Source organism: Phyllobates terribilis, unplaced genomic scaffold (genome assembly GCF_046119375.1).
Source record: "Phyllobates terribilis strain yellow unplaced genomic scaffold, ASM4611937v1 Scaffold_9__5_contigs__length_417890890, whole genome shotgun sequence".
Classification (NCBI taxonomy): domain Eukaryota; kingdom Metazoa; phylum Chordata; class Amphibia; order Anura; family Dendrobatidae; genus Phyllobates; species Phyllobates terribilis.
Genome location: NW_027362769.1, coordinates 351,280,531 through 351,297,174, shown reverse-complemented (window position 1 = coordinate 351,297,174; position 16,644 = coordinate 351,280,531). Strand labels below are relative to the sequence as shown.

The following is a 16,644-nucleotide window of genomic DNA, read 5'->3' as shown; positions in this document are numbered from 1 at the left end:
GAAATGATTGTCAAATTCAGATTTATTTATTTTTTACGCATTTCTTTTCTTTTTTTTTATTTTAAACACGATGGCAATTCTGTCACTTAATAATGAAAACTAGATTATTTCACATAGTGTCATTAACACAGTCATTTCATGTAATACAGTATCTTATACATCCTAAATCTACAAGCAGCCATATAAGATATCCGTTATTACCAAGACTTTACTACCATTGTTAGTATTTTTTCGATAATTGTAGGGGGGGTAGCAATTCAATTTAAGGTCCTAATAGTCACTTTTGATAACATTTATTTTTAGGGGTTTATTTATATATTTTAATTAATGATATTTCCATCTGGAAAGGGTCAATAAGCTGCTGGTAAAGCCAGATCAGGAATCAAAAGCCACCTTTTTCCGCAGCCTGATTTATTATGCTTTCCAGATAGAACCAGGAAATTGTAGTGAAAAAAGTAATAGGTTATAGAGTTCGATGACTAAAGGTTATGTATGATGGAGCTTCACATTCCTGTTTTAGTTTGTTTTACAATTTGTCATATATCGGATTTTATTAAATGTCCTAATTAGACTTCCTTTCATCACAGAGTTAAAGAAACAGGTGGAGAGCGCAGAACTGAAGAACCAGCGTCTCCGGGAAGTATTTCAAACCAAAATCCATGAGTTCCGCACTGTGTGCTACATGCTGACCGGATACCGGATTGACATCACTACCGAGAACCAATACCGGCTTACCTCCATGTACTCTGAGCGCAAAGAGGATAACTTGCTTTTTAAGGTATGCCTCATTATTTTACTTATACCATTCTTCGTTCCCAAGTAGAAAGGAAAGATATTTTAATCCAGTACTTACTGTACCAACAAGCCTTTTTGGCTTACAATATTGGTGTACGCCATTGCCATAAAGGAACCAGGACTATGTGCAGGAGATGTGTGTCATGAGATGAAATGCAGCTAGCTTCAAGATCAGATGATATCTCAGCGAGGTAATAGCTGGCCATTAGAGGTGGTGCAAATCGTTTCGCAACACTCAGTCAAGCGGCCAGGTATTAAATGTGTGTGTTGACAAGAACCCTGAGAACCACCCCTACCTCACCCCGGTATCCACGGCTTTTCTTTTGATTAGCCATCCTGGTGCAACATCATCTTTGTGGCGTGACATTGCAGGCCGCGGACGCCGGGAGATTTGAGACGTCCTCAGGGCAACTGTCTTAACAGCTGACAATTTTACTGTCGCGCAAGGTGTGCGAAAGACTAAGTGCAACACAAAGGGAAGAGGGAAAGGGAGCCCAGACTCTAGGGAAAGGGGGGAAGTGGAGACCACCTAGATTGATCTAGCGTCACCTTGTCTCCCCCAACGTCCCTGTATTGGCTCTTCACCAATCGCTGCACGCGTGCCTCGCCCTGTCTTTCCCTGGCTTATGACTAAAGCTAGGGAAGGGAGGAGATGAGCACTAGTCGATCTCCACTAAACACTATAAACAACAGGGGTGGACAAACGGGGAAATTGCTTAGCTTTAGACGAACTCCATACAAATGTGCACACGTCCTCAAGCTCCAGAGAGGACGACGTACTGCTCTTGCTAAAGATTTCGCAGGTAGTAATGAATATATCGCCGGAACCTCCCTCTGAAACATAGCAGGTATTTATACACCCAGGCAGGGTGTTAATTAGCCAGAGGGAGGTAGCCACTGGGTCCTAGAGACAGCCTCTAAGAAGATGTCTGTAATGCCAAACGTAGAGATCTCCTGCAACCAACTGCAGGGCGACTGTCTGTCACCTCTGACACACACGTGACATTTACTGACCTGGCTTGGACCCAATTCCTTCTAGTTAATTCACTCTACTAGCCATACTTTTTGCCTTCAGTGGCAATTACAGTAGAAATGCAGTATTACATGTTGACCATCCAAATGAATGGCTGACAACGGTGCTCAAAAAGGGTCATGGCCTACCACAGCGAGCACCACTCTTTGTTAGCATTTCTTTGATTTGGTTAATAGAAGGGGGATCGAGCAGGGAGCCCCTCTCTGACATGGATGAGATGACTTGTTGTCTCAACCGGGGAGATCTATTTGCTTTTTTAGGCGATTGTCTTGTTATAACAAACTAAGTGCACAATTTGATACGGCCGCATAGGAAACTTTTAAAGTGCTTTTGCACAAAAATTTGACAGCTCGCTACTTGGTTACATCTTTATGTATTTCCAGAATAAGCCCAACTTACTTGCAGACAATGCATGATATGTGTATGTAGGCGCACACGGTCACATTGCAGTTGTTTGTCCGAGCACCGTTTTCATTAATATTATCTTTAGCAGACCCTGCATGTTTTTTGTATTGGTGAGCCTGCACAGCTGTTTGAGTGATGCTTTGCCTGGATATTCCCAGACATGGCTTTCAGACTTACAGTGCACAATCACTCACCACAAAGATCATATAAGTCACCTTCGGAATTAATGGTAAGGATTGGGTGATTTAGTTAAAAACACTGACATGTGATACACATTGATAATCTATTCCATGTTTTAATTTACTAATTATATCCATGCACTATAAAAGGCTTGATTCTCCAGCATTCACCCTCTGAGGAAGCCGACATACCGGCGAAACGCTTAAGGATACCTTTTCCCAATCTGATTTTGATCTTCTTGGCTTTCTGTTTATCATCATCTTTTCCACTTTGTAGAATTTTTACCATGATGACATTGCTAGTTGTTAATTTGATTAATCTCTGCTCCATTCCTGGTTATTCATACAGCTGTATATATTAGCACTTTATGCCTCATCTATCTTTATAGATTGTGCTTAACTTATTCCCTCTTTGTGGTGTTGCTTCCACAAATGATATGTCTCCATATGGGGGTGTTTTTGACGCTATCGAGGGCAGACACAGTGTTTTTTACACTTGTGTGTGTATTTTAACCCCATGTCTGTCTTGTTTAAATAACTGTATATAATGAAGACTTCTGATATTATGTGTATGCCTTGATGAGTTTTGGATGTGCTCTCTACAGTGGATTTTTTACTTGGGCTATTTTGCCTAATCTATCACAACCGGTAAGATACGTGTTTAATATTATACGGCGGTCAACCTGGAAATTATTTCATTCTGATTCATCGAACTATATGATGTTTTTCCCTCTGTTACCGCTTGTGTAATGCAGATCCTAAAGTAAGTGCAGTACTTGTCTGGTAGGTAATGGTGGAAGCCGACGATTTTTCTTTCTTTTTATTTGTGACAAAGGCTAAAGATGTAGTGAAGTGGAGGAAAATCGCTCGTGGAGTAGAAGGAAGGGGGAGAAACAATGTCAAGCGCAGGTCACTAATTTGTAATCTAGTCAGCTGCATAATTTCAGTCCCAAGCAATGCGTGGCGGGGTCAGAGCCCGAGAAGGCTGCAGCTTGGCTTGTCTTGATTTCCAAGAATTTCCATCGAACACGCTCAGGCAAACACATAACATATATTTTTTTTCGACACACTGCCATTTACACTCTCCCCCCAACCCTGGCTGTAGAATCAGAAGCTCCCGCCGCTGATTGAAGGATCTTAATGGAATAAATAAGGATCCTAATGCAAACACAGTGTTTAACCCAAGCTGAGTCTGAAAGATATGTGCTTTATTCACATAGGTTACATATGATTCAGCCTAGCGTAGGGCGCAGCATGACAGCCACTCGACAAGGGGAAATCGGACGGAACTGCAGCCATACACTCTCACTAGAACACCGAGCGTTCATTGACCTACTGGTGTGTAACGATGTAGATATGTAATGTTCCTCGCACCTTAAGACCATGAATTCTTAAAAACATACAACGATAAAGCGTTCCTCTCCGCAGGACTCTGTAATCTACCAAGTGAAGCTGACGATTTACCTTCCACTCCTCCTGTACATCTTCCATGTAAAACGCTGCCCGTTCTCTCCATTATTATTTTCACAAAACTTATCCTTTTTCTATACATTGAACGTAGTGTCACCTTAGCATCTGTCGCTTCTTAGAAGTTTTTGCAGTGATGGCAACAAATAGGGTTTACGCTTCCTGTTGTCACTTTTTCAAAATGGCCGCCCACTCATCAGAATAAATAAAACATTATTATAGAAGTAACGAAGACATTATTGCAAAGACTCGTTACTGCTCTAACTTCTAATTTATGTTATTAGGTTTAACGTTTTTGGGTGATAATCCGCCTTTTGGAAGAATCCAAATCTGCTCATTCAATGGCAATCTCTTTGTTTTCCAATTTACTAATTAAAGGGGTTATTTGATCAAGACAGCCCTTGTCCATATGGTTTCTTAGGACATATATGAATTTCGTAGAAGTGGGTTTCCTGCTCAGGACCCCACTGTTTGAACAAAAAATGGAGGGCTGTTCTATAGGAGTGGTTTCCCTTCCTTCTCAAGACGTCTTTGTGCGACCATCGATCCATATCACAGCCAAGTAATATATTTCCCTGACAGCAGATAAAATGTCTGGCAGCAGCTCTCCTTGGAAGAATCAGTTGATTAGGACGAAGATCATTGGCCTAGTTTTCAAAGGGGTTGCCGCTGATATAAATCCCCTTTTCCATGGTATAGATGATACCTTTCCGAGCCGAACTGCTGGGACTCTGACCAATCCTGAAGATCCCTGTGTAAATAGAGCGGAGGTCGATCATGTGCTGTGCCTCTTCATTCTTGAGAGTGCCGAAGACCAGCTGAGAGCAGCGCTCGGCTATCTTTATCACTCCCATTAAGACTGAATGGAGTAGCAGTGCCAAGATTGACCACTGCTTCTTTCACAAAGACCTGATCTTGGGATCGCATGGGGTCCCAGCGGTCGGTGTCACACAAGGTGTGGGAAATACTAAGTGCAACACGAAGAGAAGAGGGGAAGGGAGCCCAGACACTAGGGAAAGGGGAAGCCTCCTAGGCTGATCTGATATCACCTTGTCTTCCCTATTGTCCCTATATTGGATCCTCTCCAATCGCCGTACAGGAACCTAAACCCTGTATTTCCCTATAGCTAGACCCTGGCTAGGGAAGGGGGGGGGGGGGGGGTGGTGAACGCTAGTCAGTCCCCACTAACAACTAAAGACAACAAGGTAGACCGACACGGGAAAGTAACTTAGCTTGAGCCGACTTCAGAGCGATTACACACACGTCCTCTTAGCACCACAGAGGAAGTAAGCAGACTGCACCAGCTCCAAGCTCACACAAGGAAACATGTGAATGTCACCGGCGCCTCCCTATTGCAACCTGAAGGTATTTAAACTCCCCGGCCCAGGTGTTAATTAGCAAGAGGAAGGTAGTCGCGGGGTCCTAGAATGAGACAGATCTAATAAGGTGTCTGTAATACCAAACAAAGAGATCTTCTGCAACCAACTGCAGGGCCACAGTCTGTGACATCTGACACACCCGTGACAGTCGGACACACAGCAATTCAGGAAGTTATATTGTTGTCCCCTATCTCACGGGACTTCCAAACTTGATATCCCTTTAAGGCTATGTGCCCACGATGCAGAAATGCTGCATATTTTTTCCGCTTCTCCCTGGCAGGAAAAACGCATGCAGTTTTTACATGCATTTTTCCCGCCAGGTAGAAGCGTTTGTGAAGCGTTTTTGCATGCATTTCTGCATGCGGGTTGACAAGCGCTTTCCAAGCGATTTTAGCATCACTTGGAAAAGTGCTTGACAACTTGTTAACACTATATAACTACATGCAACCGGCATGGATTTATAGGAGTGTGACCAAGTTAGTTAAAAAAAAAATAAGAATGGTAAAAAATAAAGATTATACTTACCTTCCGATGTCCTCCCGGTGTTTTCTCCACCGCGTCCTGTCTCTTGCACTGCTCGCGGTGGTGTGAAGGACCTGCGGTGACGTCATTGAGTCATGTGACAGGTCACATGTCTCAATGATGTCATGGCAGGTCCTTCACAACACCGCGACCCATACAGAAGACCAGACGGAGGGGAGAAAACACCGGGAGGACATCGGAAGGTAAGTATAATCTTTATTTTTTATTTTAAATTCTTTTTTTTACAGTTTCTATGGTACCCAGGTCTGGATGAGAGTCTCCTCTCCTCCAGACCTCGGTACCATCCACACATTGAACTGTGTGATATCCGCATGTGCAGATATGGGGATGCGGATGTCACGCGCTCCAGTGGAAGTCAGTGGCGGCGATTACGCTGCGTGTCCGCAAAATTAATGGACGTGATGCGGATTTTTGATAATAGCATGGGCATTGACATTGCGGCTTGTCATTGGGGACCATGGGGGACGGATTACCAAGCGTTTCCCAAGCGTTTACGCTGCTTAAATTCTGCAGCATAAACGCTTGGAAAATGCTTCGTGGGCACCCAGCCTAATACGCTGTGTTAGAAATTGTTTTTTTAAATCCTTTTAAAAGATATTAGGCTTGCTTTTTGTAAATTTGTACAGGTTTCCAATTGATCTTATCCATCTGAATATTAGACCCTATATTAGAAGCTTTGTATTCTTGTGTTGGGTTTTGTACAGGAGTAATTATAATGTCCCACCATATGCCATAACCACGGCTCGGCATGCTATGCGGTACAAGTTCACAGAGCAGCAGGTATAACACAGCTTTTCTTTAATCTATGCTTTTGTGTGTTATTTGCTGCTATGTTAAATCTATATCTACAGAGCCGTTCTTTGCGTTGTACCGGCAGCGGCGGCCATCGCTCTATAGCTCATTGTCTGCAGTTATTTGTGATGCTCCTTCCAAATAACTTTCCATCTGAAGAGGTGAAGTTTTATTCTTTCGAAATGTTGTCAAAATTCAGAATCCAGCTTTTATGAGTTTGCTTTTGAACCTCGCACAGTGGGGAAGAAATGAATAAGAGTCGTAAAAGCAGCGGAATATGCCCTTTTACAGGCACGGAGCGAATTTGTCTAATAAACCTACACAGACTCCTTACTGAAACGACTTCGCATGCCCTCAATAACACCACATTTATAATGGAAATGTATAAACTTTGAAGAATAAATCTCTCTCCTTCCGCAAAGATTAGTCATTTCAGGAACAACCGGCCAAGTGATTGCCGCCTTCCTTTCAGAAACACATAAGAGATATAGAGATTGCTTGAATATATGAATGTCTTAGTTGTTCTCCTTCCTCTGGTCAGCTTTCTTAGCTCAACAGTGCCTCCTTGGTCCACGAGTGGATTCTGGTACTGCAGCACATAATGTGCTTGCCGATCGCTTATGGCAGCCATCAGCTAGTTTTCCACAGCCATGAATGGCATATATTCATCTGCCGTGTAATGAAGTGTATCTTTGACTAGTACAGCTTTAGATGACACCTCTGGTTTATGGAAATCAGGACAATAATGACCATTAGGACTATAATGGTACCTGGTAGAATTGAGTTAGTAAAGTTGAGCAAAAAGATTTGTGGTGCCCTTGTCTAGCATCTAGTCTGGTCCATCAAGGCTGTCGGCATCCTCAACCCGACATCCTCATGCCTTTGGTATTTACTAGGCCCTGCCATGGCAAGACCTCTCAGGGCCCAGTAAGTGAGTTTGAGCCAAACAATGGTTTGATCGGCAGCCATCTACTCCAACTTCCCCCATACATGGGGTGAGTTCTCCGATGTTCCCTATGCAAGAGCTGACATCAGACTTCTCTGGTGGTGTGTGTTCTCCTGGTAGATCAAAAGGATTGGCCATTGAAATTCAACAAATTGGATTCTTCCCTTCCCCTGATAACATCTGTCTTCTGTGACTTGGAAAGCCACAATTCACATTAGACTGTCTGCTGATTCCGATTCAGAGTGCCGCTTTTCTCCACCCCTCCTGAGACGTGGAGATGAAGAGGAGCTACATACAGAACCTTATCCCTGTGTATACTGTTACTGTTTTGTCTTCTCTTGGTCTCCATCAGAGCAGTACAACCGTCATTTATACTTGTCCATCAATGAGATTTCTCTTCCAACCATGTCCCAGTCTACACAGCAAAGCCGACAAGTGAGCTGCATCAGAAAAAACAAACAGTTCTACTTATTGTGTGCATGGTGGTAGACTGTGTGAAAACTGGTATGTTTTGTCACATGAAGTAAACCACCAGATGTTTTTGTATATATGTTTTTAATTATAAGCTTATTTAATTAACGTGTCATTTTCAATGGTAATTTTTTTGGGGGGGATGCAAAAGACACAATAACTTTACTTGGGTCAAAATTTTTATTGGCTTAAAAAATAAAAAATAAAACAACCTCACCCTCGGTAATTTTTGCCTTCATTGGTTGCACTACATTTCTTTCTCATCTCCTAAATTTACACAATATAGATAGGTCTACATGTAAGGTAGCTTCAGTTAGATGACCGTGTGGAGGGGGTACATATTTGGGAATGGTGTTTAATTATCCATCTCTTGTGGTCGGTCTATGTAACTTTATAATTCAGGATATGTGAACTTGAGAAATTAATGTGAACTTCTTGCTGCCATGATCTGCAAAGTGGTAATAACGCGCTCATCCCGGGTCCATAATCTCTTCCTTTCCGAGCCTGTCTCCCGCTGGCTGGTCCTGCTGCTTTCTTACATTGCTTATGTAGTTTAAATCACCTGAAGAATAAAGCAGCAGCATTCATCTACCACGTTATGTGGATTGAACCCTGTATTATGCACAAGTTATTTTTTAGAAGGTTTCATCCTTGGCTTACTGTGGACATATGGAAGAGAAGCTGAAGACCACAATCACATATGTAGAGCTTTTAGGGAACAGAACCCTCAAAGTGGACATCCCACCAATGACTTCCATGATTATCTTTTAAAAAAGCTGGAATAATGCAAGTTCTAGACCAGTGATATACTATAAAGTCAAAAGTCTACAGATCTATGGCATGTTTTAAGGTTGTGAGAACATACTGGCATACCACCAATATCAATGTTCTCTTCACATGGTTTCCTGGAACGGATAAAAGCCATTAAGTGCCGTTTGCTACTTAGATAGGTTTTCCACTTTCAGGAAAGTGTACCTTAAATACTGTAAAATAACAAACAAAGCAGGTGCATGACGCGCCCCCAGGGCCGTGGGGTACTCGGCAGCCAGGCCTTATGGCTGCTTTTGGGGGAAATCACGGTGGCTGGCCCGGTCCGTGACCCAGGGCGGTCAGTGAAAAGGGGAACTTGTATTGTACGGGGATTTTGGGATTATTTGTGACGCCACCTGTGGTGTCTGGTGAGGATCACCAGCGCTGCAACAATCCTCTGAGGCAGATGGTAGGGCAGCTTGTGATAGAATGGCTCCCCACAGGTGGAGCGGGCCTCAGGGCAGCGGGGGGGTGTACTGGATGGCGGTGCAGTGGAGAGACGGCAGGACGGTCCCGGAGGAAGGACGGACACTCACACGGGGGTAAGCTTCAGTACCTTTACTGGTGATGCTGCAGGCACGGTCCAGGGTACTCCAGGTGAAGGGCGCACTTCTGGACTCTCCCCAGTGAGCGGGTATAGGGCCTCCTGATCCGTTGCTTATTTCTCTAAGCTTCTGGCCTGGCTGGAGCTAGGCCTAGCTTGATTACTGTCTCTCTCTGCACCTGCTGACCTGGTGGTAGGGCCTTCCCTTTGGAGTTCACTCTCCCTGGATGCTGGGACCTCTGTGACTCCTAGCCCTGGTACTGCAATCAGCATTTGGTGAACCTGGGACCTGTAGTTCTCCAGGGGTTCTGGTGGTTCCTACTGGGTATAAGGAGTCCCTGTAGGCGTGGACCCGGTGTCCGGTATATAAATCGGGGTGAGCTTACTATGCTCCTCTGCCCCCTTAGCTCCACTCTCCTTTTCCTCTCGCCGTCGACCACACTCGGGGCCCTCACTACTTGGCAGCTGGCGTGCTGCATCTTCACCGCTCTCTGAGCATCGGCACGCTCTCTGCTTACTCTGAGCTGACTGCTTCTCACTTCTGACTCTAGCTGAAACTGAACACTCACTGCCTGAGCTGCCTAGCCCCACCTTCCCTATATATGTCCCTAACGGGCTCCCTCTGCTGGTCTGTGGTGGAAGGTGGAGGTGTATGAATGTAGTGAGGGCCTCTTGTGGAGAAGTCCATCCATGCACCCTTCTGGGTTCTGTGGCACCAATGCGCAGCAGGGCGCCACATACTCACCCTCCCATAATCCAGCAATGGCTCCCAATCATTAAGCTCAGTGGCTCATCCCATTTACCTTGCGATGTGTAACGTCACTGCAACAGCCAGAACACCAATACCCAAACTGCAGCGAAGAGCCATCGCTAGACCCCAGGAGGGTGAGCACCTTCTCTGTTTGCTATTTTAGGTATTTTTCAGCATTTGGGGTCCAATTACCTGAAAGGGGAAAGTTTGTTTTATATTTTTTACCCATTCTGATGCCACTCTGTGGCTTCAAGTATGCTCAGGGTCATACTGACCATATTTTTCATGTATATCTGGAAAGTTCTGTCCCTTTTAGGTGTATAGGCTTTTAAATAGCATAGTCATGACTTCTTTTCGTCCATCCATTTTGGATGCTTGTTCTCCTTTTCTTTGACAGAAAAATGAGTGTGGTCTTCTTGTAATAAAATGGCGCCATTTCTTTGGTTTCTTTTACTTACTCTAGTTTCTAGAGTTTTCACCCAAAACATTGAAAAAGCCAAAGAAATACCTTAAGCAGGACTCATTGCAAAGAACTATGCTTGAATAGAATGATTTGTTTTTCATTTTTTTATTTGCTAGATCCCCAGCTCATTATATCAGGTTCACAACTACTTTACTAGTTCCGGATTTTGGCCAGGTCAGTAGTCTTTGGCTGCTGGATGGGAGACTCGTACAAATCTCTTACCTTCCGGGATCCCTAACACTGCTTTTGATTAGCCAGACTGGAGCAATGTCATCTGTGCATCATGCCGCAGTGATGATATTATGCTAGGCTTGGCTAATGAACAACCTCTCCTGGGATCCTGGAAGGCAAGACATTTGTGAGCTTCCCAAAAAGCGGCTAGAGACTACTGACCTGGCTGATGGACCCAAAGTCCTTCGAATTGATCCGTCCGACTCTAATGAACACCAATGGTGCCTAATGGAACTTTTTAACGTAAATTGGGGTCCGTTGAGTTTCACCATGGTTCCCATTATTTGGCTATAAAAACGATCACTCTGTGCTGTGCTTTTTTTTGGAAATTTTGATGGAATCTTGAAACACCGATGTAGACAAAGCCTTAAAGATTACTGGTCTTAAAGAGGGTGTAACATTAAGGTAACTACTGTGCATATGGCCTACTAGGGTGTGTGGACACAAAAAAGTGGTCTACTACTCAGGACTACATCAATGAACCAGTCGGAGAGCTGCTTCTACTCTGGAACACAACCTTGAATTTTGTTGGTGCCCATTCAAACCAGTGTAATACTTAATTTCTCCTGTAGCAGGCACTGTAAGAAATGTGAATAGCCGGAAGAAAACTTTACCCGATCACGGCTGACTTTGAAGGATTCCTTAAACTATTTTCCCTATGATGAGTCGATTGTTGGAGTTTTCTTGATGAGATGTCATGAGCGCCACCCAATGAAATCTCCTTTTTGAAGACCTTCGAAATTTTAACAAAGACATTACCCACAGTATGATTATGTGGAATGAGATTTTGGAACTGTATACTGTGCTTATTACTCTTCGTATATTTTTGTATTGTGTGTTTTATCTGTAATTTCATTTTTTGCCATTTTAACAAACCTATAAGTCTCCGCTGTTCTCCACCACTTTAATGGTCCAGTCCACTGGCCTAATGAATATGGCTTAGTGAAAAACGCTCATTCTGTTTTGGTGGCAGGAATGGTGGGGGGTAGAAACGAATATTCATAAAATATTTCTTTCTATTAAGAAGGGCTACTTGAAATGCTGTTCTGTGGTGCTAAGCTCCTTCTCTTACTCTGTGTTTACTTGTGATAGCTGCTCGTCCCAGGGGCCTCATGTTCCCAAATGACATATAGGCAAGACCTTTCTTGTCCCCACTCTCAACATTAAAGCTTGGCGGGACCGAACATTTCCTGCATTTCCTCTCTGCTCCACAGTAGAAAATTATTTCATTAAAAATGTATGGATTAATGCAGGCCGTGGCTAATGTCCCAGATGCTGCCTGGAATTGCTGAGCAATAACGCCCCAGACTCTAGCTGCAAGAAAAGAACCTGACGTTAACTGTACATGTGGGAGCAGTTCAGCTCCTCGGTAAGGCAGGTTCAATTAGTACTTAAATCATCCCTTCTTTCTGCAAAGCCCACAGGAGCTATGCATGAAGACTTGTTTACCAGGGAGTGCATAACAGAAGTTCCTCAACCTCTTGGACTTGTAACAAAGAAGATCTGGATGTTCAGATCTGGGTTGTTTGAATGAGAAACCTTTTGCATTTTGGACAAAACTCTATTCAAGAGTACCATTATTACCTCCATTATTCTTTCTGACTATTTTCAATAATTTGACATTATAAGGGCTCATACAGATGGCCGTGAAACTTGGTCCGAGCATGGACCTCAATACACTGATTGTCCGTGGGTCTTCCAATCCGAACTAGACAGCTTCATAGGCATAAATGTCGAGTTTGGGTCAGGAGAACCCGGTGCTTTGCAGTCGATGGTCAGACTGAATTTCACAGATGTGTATGAGGCTGTCTAATTCGGGTCGGGAGAGCGTGCATTGCAGTCTGTGCAGTTCGTGCTCATGCCGAGTTGCACAGACATATAGTACAGACCAAAAGTTTGGACACACCTTCTCATTTAAAGATTTTTCTGTATTTTCATGACTATGAAAATTGTACATTCACACTGAAGGCATCAAAACTATGAATTAACACATGTGGAATTATATACTTAACAAAAAAGTGTGAAACAACTGAAAATATGTCTTATATTCTAGGTTCTTCAAAGTAGCCACCTTTTGCTTTGATGACTGCTTTGCACACTCTTGATGAGCTTCAAGAGGTAGTCACCGGAAATGGTCTTCCAACAATCTTGAAGGAGTTCCCAGAGATGCTTAGCACTTGCTGGCCCTTTTGCCTTCACTCTGCGGTCCAGCTCACCCCAAACCATCTCGATTGGGTTCAGGTCTGGTGACTGTGGAGGCCAGATCATCTGGCGTAGCACCCCATCACTCTCCTTCTTGGTCAAATAGCCCTTACACAGCCTGCAGGTGTGTTTGGGGTCATTGTCCTGTTGAAAAATAAATGATGGTCCAACTAAACGCAAACGGGATGGAATAACATGCCACTGCAAGATGCTGTGGTAGCCATGCTGGTTCAGTATGCCTTCAATTTTGAATAAATCCCCAACAGTGTAACCAGCAAAGCACCCCCACACCATCACACCTCCTCCTCCATGCTTCACGGTGGGAACCAGGCATGTAGAGTCCATCCGTTCACCTTTTCTGCGTTGGACAAAGACACGGTGGTTGGAACCAAAGATCTCAAATTTGAACTCATCAGACCAAAGCACAGATTTGCACTGGTCTAATGTCCATTCCTTGTGTTCTTTAGCCCAAACAAGTCTCTTCTGCTTGTTGCCTGTCCTTAGCAGTGGTTTCCTAGCAGCTATTTTACCATGAAGGCCTGCTGCACAAAGTCTGCTCTTAACAGTTGTTGAAGAGATGTGTCTGCTGCTAGAACTCTGTGTGGCATTGACCTGGTCTCTAATCTGAGCTGCTGTTAACCTGTGATTTCTGAGGCTGGTGACTCGGATGAACTTATCCTCAGAAGCAGAGGTGACTCTCGGTCTTCCTTTCCTGGGGCGGTCCTCATGTGAGCCAGTTTCTTTGTAGCGCTTGATGGTTTTTGCAACTGCACTTGGGGACACTTTCAAAGTTTTCCCAATTTTTCGGACTGACTGACCTTCATTTCTTAAAGTAATGATGGCCACTCGTTTTTCTTTACTTAGCTGCTTTTTTCTTGCCATAATACAAATTCTAACAGTCTATTCAGTAGGACTATCAGCTGTGTATCCACCAGACTTCTGCACAACACAACTGATGGTCCCAACCCCATTTATAAGGCAAGAAATCTTATTAAACCTGACAGGGCACACCTGTGAAGTGAAAACCATTTCCGGTGACTACCTCTTGAAGCTCATCAAGAGAATGCCAAGAGTGTGCACAGCAGTCATCAAAGCAAAAGGTGGCTACTTTGAAGAACCTAGAATATAAGACATATTTTCAGTTGTTTCACACTTTTTGTTAAGTATATAATTCCACATGTGTTAATTCATAGTTTTGATGCCTTCAGTGTGAATGTACAATTTTCATAGTCATGAAAATACAGAAAAATCTTTAAATGAGAAGGTGTGTCCAAACTTTTGGTCTGTACTGTATATCAAAAGACCTACGGACAGTTTGTGGATGGCAGTCCATGCTCTGACCAAGTTTGACTCATTTATACGACGCTGTCTAGTTTGGGTTAGGAGACCCGCAGACAGACAGTGCATTGCGGTCCGTGCTCGGACTGAGTTTCACAAATGTATATGAGGCTGTCTAATTCCGCTCGGAAGACCCACAGGTCATTGCAGTCCGTTCTTGGACCAAGTTTCATAAACATTTATGAGGCTGTCTAGTTCAGGTTGGGAGACCCACAGAGACCGTGCATAGCGGTCCATGCTTGGACCGAGTTTCACAAATGTATACAAGGCTGCCTTGTTTGGGTTGAGAGTCTTTCATACAGACTGTGCATTGCGGTCCGTGCTTGCTCCGAGTTTCACAAACGTATATGAGGCTGTCTACTTCAGGTTGGAAGACCCACAGAGAGACCATGCATGGCGGTCCATGCTCAGACAGTTTCATGGGCGTCTGCACAAACCCTTACTATTCTTTCTCTTTGTCCAAAGGGTGTGTCGCTACTCAATCGGCTCTGATCGGACTGTACCAGTCTGTTTACAGACCTTTCCCCAACCAGTAACACCCACTTGCCAACTTATTAATACTTTTAACATGTCCTGTATTTTTCACCTTAAAGTGAACCTGTCATGTTGCAAATGGTTTTGGATTTGCAGGCAGGATGTTATAGAGCAGGAGGAGCTGATGAGATTTATAGACATTTTTGTAGGAAAAGTTTCTCTAAAACTTGCATTTCACTCAATGAAATCCGGTCCTATTAAGTGATTGACAGTCCTTCTGTGCATGGAGAGATGTCAGTCACTAGTAGGACCGCCCATTGGACTTATACAAACACTAGGGGATTTAATGAATAAAATACAAGTTATACAGAATCATTTCCAGCAAACCTATATGTCATTCTTCTCAGCTTTTCCTCTGTACAATACTGTACACCGATCGTTCTACGTGTTTCAACCTGACCGATTTCCTATGATGTACTGTATCCTTCTCCCCAGTAATGGGTTTGACACAAGCGGACTTTATGTATTTTTTCAGGACTTTTTCTATTCATAAGGGATTCCAGACTTTACTGGTGCTTTCAGTTGTGAAAGTGTTACGATACTGGCTTAGTACTGCTGGAAATCAGTGGCCAAAGAAGCACAAGCAGGAACAGCAAGCGGTAGTAAAATTTCTTGGAGATAGCAAGGAGTTTGTAGGAAACAATCCATAGATGAATAGAGCAGTCTGGGTAAGAATGTTCAAGAGCTGGAGACTGAAACTAGGCTAACAGCTAGACACGATACTCAAGCAATCAGTGAGAGATCCATGCGGCTTTAAGTAGGACCAAACGGAGCAAGATGGATTCCATAGATTCAGAATCTGCCATCTTGGTAAAGGGCCATTGCAGAACACAACAGCAGCCAACAGTGGTAAGGAGTGAAACTGCAGCACAATATTAAAGTGAACAATAGTGGTCCCTAGTGGTCAAACTGTAGAAGGGCAACAGAAATCCTGACAAAGTGATGGGGAATTTGGTCCCATCCTACATAGTGGTTTAGGGGATTGGACCATAGAGGGATTTAATTGACTTAACAGGGCAGGACATTCTTAAGCTGCTCATATTGTTTGGATATTTGAAAGTTGAGCCAGTCGATCTTTCATGCTTGCCGTATGTGAAGTTGGGAAGGAATTTTTCCCCTAATATGGAGCTATTAGTCTCTGCCCCATGGGTTTTTGCCTTCTTCTGGATCAGCATGTTAGGTTATAGGTTGAACTCGATAGACTTCTCTTTGTTCAAACTTAAAAGTATGAAACTAGAGCCTCACGTAATCCTTATCTCCCGCACTCTTACAGGTTCCTTATTTGTTGTGGTTTGGATAAAGGGAAAAAAAATCCTTAGTTCTTCTACCTTTTCGATCCCCTTGTGTAAATGCTGCAGTGTGTCACTTTGATCCGCCTTCCCAGGAATTTAGCCAGAAAATAAAAGATGAAGCAGCAAAGCATCCATCATCCGGCGATCCGGCGGCGGCATTTTGGCAGCCCGCCTTTTAACAATAATCAAACCATTTCGGTGTCCAGCCAGCCAACACATTGCAGAGTTACGAACGCCAAGTTTCTTTTTTTTTTTTTTGCATCTGCTTTGTTAAACTAATTCATGTGCGCTGACACCCCCAAATTGCTGCATTAAATAAACTCCTAATTCCCTAATAATACTTATGTAGACCCTTGACATCTGGATAGGTAGTAACATGATGCTGACACATGTATTCGATGTAAGCTTGTTACTATTCATCATCTGTTCTGTCGTTTTCACACCAAGTCCTTTTTTGGCCCCAACATTC

At 43.5% G+C, this 16,644-nt stretch overlaps 1 protein-coding gene across 4 annotated transcripts in view; it reads left to right on the top strand.

The window, feature by feature from the left end:
• The window catches only part of MAD1L1 (mitotic arrest deficient 1 like 1), a 751,355-nt gene that overhangs the window by 579,825 nt on the left and 154,886 nt on the right, over positions 1–16,644 (top strand). For all 4 annotated transcript variants that reach the window (XM_073648135.1, XM_073648136.1, XM_073648139.1 and 1 more), the window contains one exon: positions 588–778. In XM_073648135.1, the coding sequence (XP_073504236.1) occupies positions 588–778 (191 nt within the window). The remainder of the gene's footprint in view (positions 1–587; positions 779–16,644) is intronic.